General features: G+C 44.6%; 1 protein-coding gene across 2 annotated transcripts; it reads right to left on the bottom strand.

The window, feature by feature from the left end:
- Window positions 1–691: 691 nt before the first annotated feature.
- dhrs1 (dehydrogenase/reductase (SDR family) member 1) lies at window positions 692–8,410 on the bottom strand. 2 transcript variants are annotated; one of them, XM_049011745.1, is made up of 9 exons: window positions 8,073–8,410; window positions 7,233–7,376; window positions 6,400–6,543; window positions 4,983–5,062; window positions 4,641–4,773; window positions 2,996–3,136; window positions 2,803–2,872; window positions 2,466–2,546; window positions 692–2,031 (listed from the first exon to the last, which is right to left on the bottom strand). In XM_049011745.1, exons 2-9 carry the CDS (start codon window positions 7,374–7,376, stop codon window positions 1,895–1,897), a joined length of 930 nt encoding a protein of 309 aa, XP_048867702.1. In that variant the 5' UTR covers window positions 8,073–8,410; the 3' UTR covers window positions 692–1,894. The 2 variants fall into 2 exon arrangements, with proteins under 2 accessions (XP_048867702.1, XP_048867703.1); XM_049011746.1 differs by having other exon boundaries at window positions 8,116–8,409.
- Window positions 8,411–11,715: the final 3,305 nt, after the last annotated feature.

Raw genomic sequence — 11,715 nt, 5'->3', positions numbered from 1 at the left:
AGGGGGCGGGGCTACGTGCGCTGGACGGGGCGGGGACTGGAGGCGGAGCGCGCTGGCGGAGGCCGCGCGGACTGAATGGAGCTCGCGCTAGGGCGGGTTCCTAAATGGTCGTCGTCGCCATCTTTATCGGGAAAGGGGAGTGTACGACGCTGGGACGGTGCTTATCTTATGGTTAGTGGATCAGTCGGGGGAGAGGCGTACGCGAGTGCTTGTGTATTGTAAATATAAGACGCCAAGTTAGCTTTTGATAAGGATAACAAAGAAAGTCCTGCTCGCACGCTCCTATTAAACGTTTCCCATGGATAAGGCACTATTACTCGAACGACGATAAGCGTCGGAGTTAACATCCATCCACTTTCTATCATCGGGGTTTATGTAATTAGAGTTACAGCGATTAGCTGGATATCCCACAGAGAACTAGGTACGAAACTACAAGATCACTATTCAATCACAGTTTACTTACATATAATATTCACACAGTAAAGACGATTTATAGACATCGATTTCCACAAAGTAATTACTTACATGTGGGTTATGGTATATAACGATACTACAAAAACGAAAGTAAGAATAATCTAAATACATATATTAAAATGTTACCATTATAACAGCAAACTTTGCAACAATTAAACTATTTGAGAAATATGTATCATAATAGTCGTAGAATATTCATCACACCAATACACAAGTCTATGGTTACAGCATTTTTTCCATATTTTATTTTAATAAGGCTGGCTGCATCTTTACTCAAGTATTATTTGCTAGGATAATGTAGAATCCTGTATCCATTTTGTTAAAAACTGCCATGTCAGGAAAACACATTCACTGCGAAATTCCCAGAACTGGATTCCAGCTGGAGGATGAAGTGTAGTGTTTGGCTCCTTGGATGTTCGACCTGACTTGGAAAAAAAACACAGCTTTCCAATGAGACTTCAGCTCAACAAGCTAATCCTAAATCCCCAGCTAAGGGACCTAATCATGCCTTGACTCCAGGGAACAACCCTGACTCTTGTTGCAGACAGAAATAGACTCAGCCCAGCTCTAGTAAATGCTGATTTGCGGAGGACATGCTGAAGGGTGACTCCTGTGACCTTATTTTTTTCCATCGCACAGAAACCCATGACCCATACTACTCACAACATTGGACTTGCCAGCATTAGCAAAATTAAAGGAACAAAATTGTGCCAAGAATTCCCCCAAGCCTCGAAGGACTTTTCTGTTTTCATGTATTGCGCCTTGGGACGACTCTGCTGTGAAAGGAGCTATATAAAAATAAATTGAATTGAACTGAATGTATTGCTTGCTGCTACTAGAATCTTCTGTTCTTTGACCTTCTCTGGTATGCCACTGTTGCTCATCCATCATACTCTGCTCATTTTTCCCAGTGCTGGTGCCACACGAGAAGCTTCTTAATGACACACACGGAATGTCCTAAAGCGACAAACTTCCCCAAGAGCTACATTTAAATCAATGTCATCAATCCTGTCTTTTGCAGTGATGCAGGTAAAGAAATGACATCCAAGATGCTTCTTTTTAAAGTAAGATGGCAGTTGTTGGCTGTACAATCCAATGAAGTCATGATTATGATATATGGGCAAAAGTGATTATATTACAGAGAATAATATGAAAATGTCAGTTTCCAATGGAAAATCCAGTTTACATTTTATGTAAATTTACGGGTACTGTCCATTCATTATTTCTAACCCTAATTAATAGAATAATTCAGCTAGACAAAAAAAAAATCTAACTGGAACCAGTGGAAAATTTTACTGGAATTCAGCTAAAACCTTCTACTGGAATTAACAAAAAATATTTTAACACACCTTATTAGGATAAAGAAAAACAAGTCATTGGTTATAAAATCGTAACAAAGGAAAACAATTAATATGACAGTTCAGAAGCGCCCGCTGACCAGGTTAAGAACAAATCTGGGCACCCTGAGGAAGGAGGGCATGATGACAGAGAGCCAGGACAGGTAGGAGGCCTGGGTGAGGATGAATTTTAAGGAGGTGTAATCAGTTACACTGCGACCTGAAAGAAAGGAAACAGGCAACAAACATCACCATATGGCCTTTCAGCTTTTACAAGCCTCACAGTTAGAAGTACTGTTTGAGCTATTCCGACAAAGTACTGAACACTTATGTAAACAGACACTTCAGGTTTAAAAAAATATATATTAAAAGTGCATTTTCACACCGCTATTATGAGGTATTGTGTTGATTAAAAATAAAATAAAGTTTACGAATATGAAAATATACCAATATAAAAGATTGGGCTCTTGCTTAAAATATGAATACTACAATAATGTGTGCTATGTATTATATAAATTTGTTATTCATGTATAAATAAATATGCATATTTCCATCCAGGAGTCCTGCAAAGAAGTAATATAGCTTTTCATTTATTAAACTAAACAGCATGAAATATGTTAAAATGTGTGGGTGATGCTAAATAAATTTGTATACCATCAACATCCCGTAACCCATAGCGCCTGGCCAGGTCACATGTCATGAGAACCTTCCCAGTCAGTGACATCAGACTTTTATCTAGAAACAGAATTTCCAATGAAATGAACAGCATTCTGAGGATCCTGATATATACACAGAAAGTTTCATCCAGTAGGGGGCAGACTGTATTAAAACATCAGAAAATGTAATATCTAAAAGCAAAAATAATATGCAATTCAGTTTCCAATTATTTGCACTTTCCTGTGCTAAAATTAACAAATTAACTTAATTACATATAAATAACCTTTAGACCAGTTGCGTCAGAAATGCAGGGACCGGCATCAAGAAACACTACCTTTGGCCAGTTCAACGATGCACCTTCCACTCAATTCTGGAGTTTCTCCATTGGCAAAATCATTTCTAAACTGAGTGAGAGATTATAACAGATTAAACGTGGCTTCCCCCCCACCCCCATCCTAAGAATCACATCTTGCACTATTGCAATAAAGACTTAATTGTAAAATGAAGTAAAATAAAAAAACTTGTACCGTAGGACTGATTTGGGGTTCATCATTCCTATGCATGTAGTCCACCATGAGCTCCGTCTTCACAATTCCAGGCCACAGACTGACTGACACCACACCTTTGCCCTTTAGTTCCACCGCTGTGTCCGCAGCTAGCCTGTCACACTAAAACAGGAGAGGAATTAACAAAAGGCCAGAGAAGTGGGGCCAGACTACCATTCAATTCCACCAAACGTCCACTCTTTGGTTGTCCAGCTGAGGATAAAGATAACAGTATTTCAAATATGCAGCTCACTAAAGCCACTTCCTCTTTGGAAAATATTCCAAATACATTCACCGGCCACTTTATTAGGTACACCTTGCTAGTACCGGGTTGGACCCCCTTTTGCCTTCAGAACTGCCTTAATCCTTCGTGGCATAGATTCGACAAGGTACTGGAAACATTCCTCAGAGATATTGGTCCAAACTGCCATGATAGTATCATGCAGTTGCTGCAGATTTGTTGGCTGCACATCCATGATGCGAATCTCCCATTCCACCACATCCCAAAGGTGCTCTATTGGATTGAGATCTGGTGACTGTGGAGGCCATTTGAGTACAGTGAACTCATTTTCATGTTCAAGAAACCAGTCTGAGATGATTCGAGCTTTATGACATGGTGCATTATCCTTCTGGAAGTAGCCATCAGAAGATGGGTACACTGTGGTCATAAAGGGATGGACATGGTCAACAACAATACTCAGGTAGGCTGTGGCATTGCAACGATGATCAATTAGTACTAAAGGGCCCAAAGTGTGCCAAGAAAATGTCCCCCACACCATTACACCACCACCACCAGCCTGAACTTTTGATACAAGGCAGGATGGATCCATGCTTTCATGTTGTTGACGCCAAATTCTGACCCTACCATCCGAATGTCACAGCAGAAATCAAGACTCATCAGACCAGGCAACATTTTTCCAATCTTCTATTGTCCAATTTCGGTGAGCCTGTGCGAATTGTAGTCTCAGTTTCCTGTTCTTTGCTGACAGGAGTGGCACCCGGTGTGGTCTTCTGCTGCTGTAGCCCATCTGCCTCAAGGTTCGACGTGTTGTGCATTCGGAGATGCTCTTCTGCATACCTTGGTTGTAATGAGTGGTTATTTGAGTTACTGTTGCCTTTCTATCAGCTCGAACCACTCTGGCCATTCTCCTCTGACCTCTGGCATCAACAAGGCATTTTCGCCCACAGAACTGCTGCTCACTGGATGTTTTCCCTTTTTCGGACCATTCTCTGTAAACCCTAGAGATGGTTGTGCGTGACAATCCCAGAAGATCAGCAGTTTCTGCAATACTCAGACCAGCCCGTCTGGCACCAACAACCATGGCATGTTCAAAGTCACTTAAATCACCTTTCTTCCCCATTCTGAAGCTCGGTTTGAACTGCAGCGGTTCGTCTTGACCATGTCAACATGCCTAAATGCATTGAGTTGCCACCATGTGATTAGCTGATCAGTAATTTGCGTCAACGAGCAGTTGGACAGGTGTGCCTAATTAAGTGGCCAGTGAGTGTACATCGATGGTCTATTGTGACAAAAAATGTTGCCCAGGTGGAGAAGCAGTGACAGAGAGGAAAGAGGAGGAGGTACAGATTACCAAAAAAATATGGGTAGGAGGGTTTGAATACTCACAGCTGCCTTGCCCACCCCATATGGGACATTCAAAACGTACTTCAATCCTCCTGCAGAAGATATGACCACAATGAGTCCGCGACCTTGTGGTACCATCATTCTGGCAGCATACACAGAACAGAAGTAGTGACCTCTATTAAAAAAAACAGGAAACATTAGTCCATCAAATTATATATCAATTCTGTCAAACATAAAGATTGTCACATAATCTAGTTGCATACCTAAATGTACCATTTAATCTGTAGCACCAATTTAACGCCAAATTCAAGTTCATAATATAGCCAAAGATGCCATATCCCCATGTATTTCCAGCAGATAAACAAGAACTACTCATCTGTATACCTGAGCCCAGTATCGTTGATCACATCCCATACAGAAGGATCTGTCTCCCAGAACTTCCTCCCCATGTTCTCCATAATTGTCTGGAATTAAAAGCACAAACCACCTCATTACCTTAATTATTTTATGAAACAGCCTGTATTGTAATTGACTCTCTCCTTGGAGGACTATAACCTTAGTCTGCCCAATGGTTTGTGTGCCTTAATGATCTCTGTTGACTAAAGCATGAACACCAGGTACAGCTTCTCTTGACAAACAGGTATGGGAGGACAGGGCAGATTAGGGATGTAACATAACAATAATAATAATAATAAATCAAGGTTCAGTTCAAACCTCAGTTTTGGATTCACAGTTAGGTACAGTTTCAGTACATCAGGGAATACAGAATTTATTTAGAATTTACTTATTAATAGAACTGCATACACAATTAGGTTTAAATGAGTCTATCTACGTGTCTGAACAACAACAAATTCTGTATAGCGCAGTATCACGACATTACATCGTCTCAACACCTAAGAGACACTTATTTGCACATTGTAAATGTGAAATAAAAATGTAAAAATGTAACAATCATAATGAACTATATCCTGCATTCTCTATTTTTAGCCTGGTCTGAATCTCCTGGCAAAAGCACCCTCAAATGCCTCGGGGAGGCTAACTTGCAGAGGCTGTATCTGACTCGCTCCAGGGCCGTACACAATCTCCGATGATGTCGTCTCAAATCAGTTAGCATCTTCAATTTAATTCCAACATATCCGAGTTCAGTATAACTGCCTTGGTCTTAGCAACTAATCCCTCCAGTGCTGGTGTTGCACAATTTATTTAGAAATTAAAATGTTTCCAAACTGATTCTGACTCACTGTAACCAGTGATAGCAATAACCAACCCACTGCCACAGCTACTATAATATTTTCTACTTTTAACACCCTCCACCGAATTTAGGATTCATTCATCAATAAATGTATTCATTTTCATTTCACTGTGCACGCCGAACCGAAGATGATGTACTTAACAGTATCTGATAAATGCGTGTACGATTACAGTCCTAAGCCAGACAAAGAACAATCCAAAAAACACCTCTAATGGAGTGTGTGAGCAGCTCTGGAGCCAAACCAGGGGTAGTGTTTGCAGATGCGAGTCTAATAACCAGACCACCCACATAACCCAGACGGGCTCAGCCCAAAGTCCAAGTTGAACATATTGGATGTCGTTGGGGTGACATTTAATAATCCTTAAAACTACATTGAATTATTTCAATTTTTTAAATAAATGGCTATTCATATTTTTCCTCATGAGTTATGGTCTATCCTTTTCATACAAGTGTAATTATGTCATCTTACTTTTGAAATAAAACACTACATTTAGGGTAATAAATGGCGGAGTTACTCTGTTTTGAAAGTAATACGATGATTTCACCTACCTGTACCCCTGCATAGGCATTATTGACCAAGATGTCCAGTCTGCCCCTCTGCTCGCGTGTGATTCGCTCAAACAGATGTTTGACGTCATCCTCCTTCGACGAGTCACAAACTACCGGTACACAGTCTCCGCCCCTCTGCTTCACCTGCCACAGCAATGGATATAGGGATATTGCCAAAAGCCACCCATTCCATTTTTTGTTTTTGAGACTGCCAATATCTATAGTGACAGTAAGATCTGTCGACCTAGGGACAATACGTAAGGAGATTCCGATCTGGGATGTTGCGCATTCTGCCACTGCCAGGATCTGCCACTGATCATGTTACCATATTGGGAACCATAAAGGCCAATTCTTCAAGTTCTCTAATGCCATTAGTCTGTGAACAGGGTGAGGGATATAAATTTCATCATCAGGGATATCAGGCGGAATGTGCATGTGCAGCCCTGATCTACTAGGTATTTCCAGCAGGTGGCAGCACTTTGACAGAGCAGAGGTCAGTCAGGAAAGATGTCGTTGCAGCTGTAGTTCTGCCAGAATAGCATTGCTTGTGAAAACTGTGGTATTGGCCTAGTGCATTATAATGTCTGGATGGGGTGAAAAATTAGCCGTGTGGGTACCTCCACACCTCCTCATATAGCAGCTCACAACAACAACTATTCTTCTACTCTTTCTTCGTTAACCTCTGCTCCACAACGTTCACCACTGGACACCCCCGATGGTGAACTTTATGCCACTCGCCCTGTGTGCGGATCATAAGTGCACACGAGAAAGTGAAGCGGCTTAATGAATGAATTAGCCTGCACCCCTGAGCCCGGAGGTGACTGAGTTCTCGCCTCTGCAGCCGCTTCCTTCAGCGTTTTCTCATTCCGGCCGGTAACATAGACGGTAGCCCCGGCCTCTGACAGCTGCAGGGCAATGCCTTTGCCGATGCCCCTTGAAGCCCCCGTCACGACACACACCCAGCCAGAGAGAGCCATCTGGTAAAAGACAAAGTAGATATTCACTGTCCACCAGTTCAGAAAGGCCACACATTGTTATTTTCCACGAGAGGTTGTTTTTTGCTACGTTGTCTGCAAAGTCGATTTGCGACATTTGTTTTCTCTGGGAAAATAACATCACATATATCCAATATTAGGCAGATCGTCAACTGCATGCATAATTTTGTTGATTAATTAAACTTAAGCTCGAACCACTTTCTGAAAAGTAGGCCAGTTTAATGACGTGAAGTTTCATTGACGAAAGAGCCTTTGCTGTTTAGTCTGCATTCATTCGCTGGATTTTTGAAGACTATAACGTCTACGCGGGAATTCAGCAGTGTGATTCCTGACCTCAGCTTAATTAATTGATTTATTTGCAAATAAGTGTATAGCAGCTAGATCGGGGTCCGAAGAAATACAGACGAGACATTAATATTATAATTCAGTCTACACATGCAACACGCAAATGAGATAAATTCGAACGTTTTTCGCAGCCTACAATGTTACGGCACCCTAAAACGAAATGACAGCCGGCTCAGTATCTCTGTTCATAAAGCCAACGCATAAATTATATAACGCGGAAGATCGTCCTCCCCTGGATCCCCTCAACGCAAACCTATTGCAGCCAACTAAAGAAAATAGCGTCAACTAGTGCTTTAGTAGCATAAACGCCATTTATGTTTGAGAAATAAATACCCCCGCTTGCAGTGACAGCGACTGCTGAAATCCTAGCTCCTACCAATTTGCGTTCCGAAGCGCAAATGTTCCGGTTTGAAGTCCAACAGCCGTAAAGCGTAACAGAAGCGACCGACTGGCGCAGAGCCTAACAGGATCCCGCACTGCGCGTTCACAAGACGCAAACACACGCCCGGCGTTAACTATCGAGACGTACTACAGTATCGAGGGTGGTTAGGGTTTGGCTATCGATTTGCACTACGGTAGCCAAACTCGACAGAACACCGGCAGAAGCCCATGTGAAGCTGAACGCAAGCTTCTCCGTCGGCGCCCCCCGCGGTGTATGTGCGTGCATTGGTAAATATACAGTTGCATGCTAGGCTGAAATTGGCTCCTTTTATTCGCAGCTCCTTATTGTGATTTTCCGGTCCACCTTAAATGCTGCGCAGCCGAATGCAATGACGCGATCGCGCCTGTAGGGGGACGCATTTAGCGAGGCTTACCTTCCCAACTTCATTTGGCCTTCGATGCGTATTAACTGAGCACGATTCGGCTGGTTACCACGGAACAAACAACTTAAATATTCTAATGGTTTCCCGGTAGAATACAGCACGAACAAAATACCGTGATCGATTGGAAGTTCACTTAAGCACGATAGAAAATGTCATCTGAAAATAACATGACTTAATTCTATTTACTTTTAACCATTAAAAGGTAAGTTATGACTTTGTATTTACATTGGTTTTCATTACTTGATCATATCCAAACAAAAGTCCAAGGGCTTAAACCCCTGCTGCAGTGCCACTGTTGATCTTGCCATCATGCATTAAGCACCCCGTGCCTGCACCGGTCTGCCCCTGCATCGAGACTGAAATTTCAACCCCTGTATTAGCTTAAATTATATAATCTTGTTTTGTTTGACTCTTCTGCCGGCCCCTGGAGGATGGCCCCCCCCCTTTGGGTCTGGTTCCTCCCAAGGTTTCTTCCTCTTAGGGAGTTTTTCCTTGCCACCGTTGCCTTTGGCTTACTCACTGGGGGGTCTTTACGTGGCAGAAATGTAAAGCGCATTGAGACAATGTAATGTTGTGATAATGCGCTATATAAATAAAATTGCATTGTATTGCATTAAACATTTTCATGACAGAATATTTCATTTAAACAAAAATATGACTTTTTAAAGGGTAACATTATGTGATGATTTCCAGGCAGGAGCCCAGGAATTTAAATGGTTTGGGCCACTTAAATGTCTGAAAGTAATTTCCCATGTAAACAAACTGGTCCAAAGTTGTTTTGTCCTTTACATCTAACAGGGAACATTATTTATATTCACATTTGGTGACATTTTTTATATTTACCAAAATTTTTTAATGAATGAATGACAGTATTTCATGTTAACAAATTATATCACTTGATATCTGCCTGGGGGCGGCATGGTGGTGCAGTGGTTAGCATTGTTGCCTCACAACTCTGGGACCCAGGTTCGAGTCTCCGCCTGGGTCACGTGTGTGGAGTTTGCATGTTCTCCCATGTCATCGTGGGGTTTCCTCCGGGTACTCTGGTTTCCCCCCACAGTCCAAAAACATGCTGAGGCTAATTGAAGTTGCTAAAATTGCCCGTAGGTGTGTGTGTGAGAGTGAATTGTGTGTGAGTGTGCCCTGCGATGGGCTGGCCCCCTATCCTGGGTTGTTCCCTGCCTCGTGCCCATTGCTTCTGGGATAGGCTCCGGACTCCCCGCGACCCAGTAGGATAAGCGGTTTGGAAAATGGATGGATGGCTGGATTTCTGCCTGGTCAACGCTGGTTTCACCTTTAAATCCAGCTGGGAACTTTCCTCGCATACATGTTGATAGACATTTGACGTTATTGAACAACTTGCAGTCAGCACCTGGACAACAGGAGTAAACGTAGCAAAAGTCGACAGGGATATCAAGAATGGACACTGATGCAGTAATATATAATATGGAAATGAAGATAATAAAATGTACACAATAAAACATTTCTGTACAATGGTCTAAGGTGCTTAAGGTTAAAGAATACTTTTGTTCATTTACAGAATAATAAGGTATTCTGACAGACAGACAGATCTGATTTGGGAGCCGGAAAAACGTCTGCATCCTTTCCTGGAGCCGTCAGCTTATCGTGGTGGAGGGGTTTGCATGTTCCAGTGATCTCAGGAGCTATGTTGTCTGGGGCTTTATGCCCCTGGTAGGGTCACCCAAGACAAACAGGTCTTGGGTGAGGAACCAGACGAAGTGCGGCTCAGAAGACCCCCTATGAAGAAAAAGATTTTGGATTCACGGTTTCCCTTACCCGGACGCGCGTCACCGGGGCCCCACCCTGAAGCCAGGCCTGGGGGTGGGGCTCGATGGCGAACGCCTGGTGGCCAGGCCTATACCCATGGGGCCTGGTCAGGCACAGCCCGAACAAGGCACGTGGGTCCCCCCTCCAATGGGCTCACCACCTATGGGAGGGGCCATAGGGGTCGGTGCGATGTGAGTTAGGCGGTGGTCAAAGGCAGGGACCTTGGCGGGCCGATCCTCGGCTGCAGAAGCTAGCTCTAGGGACATGGAATGTCACCTCTCTGATGGGGATGGAGCCTGAGCTGGTGCGCAAGGTTGTGAAGTTCCGGCTAGATATAGTCGGACTCACCTCGACGCCTGCATGTCTTGGACACTCGGGTGAAGAGAGGGGCGGAGCTGTCAACTGATCACTACCTGGTGGTGGGTTGGCTCCACTGGTGGGGGAGGAAGCCGGCCAGACTTGGCAGGCCCAAGCGTATAGTGAGGGTCTGCTGGGAACGTCTGGCAGAATCCCCTGTCAGGAGGAGTTTCAACTCCTACCTCCGGCAGAACTTCTCCCATATCCTGGGGGAGGCGGGGGACAATGAGTCCGAATGGGCCATGTTCCGCGCCTCCATTGTGGAGGTGGCTGACCGGAGCTGCGGCCGCAAGGTGGTCGGTGCCTGTCGCGGCGGTAATCCCCGAACCCGCTGGTGGACACCGGTGGTGAGGGACGCCGTCAAGCTGAAGAAGGAGTCCTATCGGGCCTTTTTAGCCTGTGGAACTCCGGAGGCAGCTGATAGGTACCGGCAGGCCAAGCGGGATGCGGCTTCGGCGGTTGCTGAGGCAAAAACTCGGGTATGGGAGGAGTTTGGCGAGGCCATGGAAAACGACTTCCGGACAGCTTCGAGGAGATTCTGGTCCACTCTCCGGCGGCTCAGGGCGGGAAAGCGGTGCAGCATCAACACTGTTTATGGTGGGGATGGTGCGCTGCTGACCTCAGCTCGGGACGTTTTGGGTCGGTGGAGGGAGTACTTCGAAGACCTCCTCAATCCCACCGACACGCCTTCCGATATGGAAGCAGAGTGTGGGGACTTGGGGGTGGACCCGCCTATCTCTGGGGCAGAGGTCGCTGAGGTGGTTAAAAAGCTCCTCGGTGGACGGGCCCCGGGGGTGGATGAGATTCGCCTGGAGTTCCTCAAGGCTCTGGATGTTGTGGGGCTGTCCTGGTTGACACACATCTGCGGCATCACGTGGACTTCGGGGGCAGTGCCTCTGGACTGGCAGACCGGGGTGGTGGTCCCCCTCTTTAAGAAAGGGGACTGGAGGGTGTGCTCCAACTATAGGGGGATCACACTCCTCAGCCTCCCTGGTAAGATCTATTCG

This window comes from Brienomyrus brachyistius, chromosome 4 (assembly GCF_023856365.1).
Source record: "Brienomyrus brachyistius isolate T26 chromosome 4, BBRACH_0.4, whole genome shotgun sequence".
NCBI lineage: Eukaryota > Metazoa > Chordata > Actinopteri > Osteoglossiformes > Mormyridae > Brienomyrus > Brienomyrus brachyistius.
The sequence above is the reverse complement of the archived record's forward strand: the minus strand, read 5'-3'. Positions and strand labels throughout refer to the sequence as shown.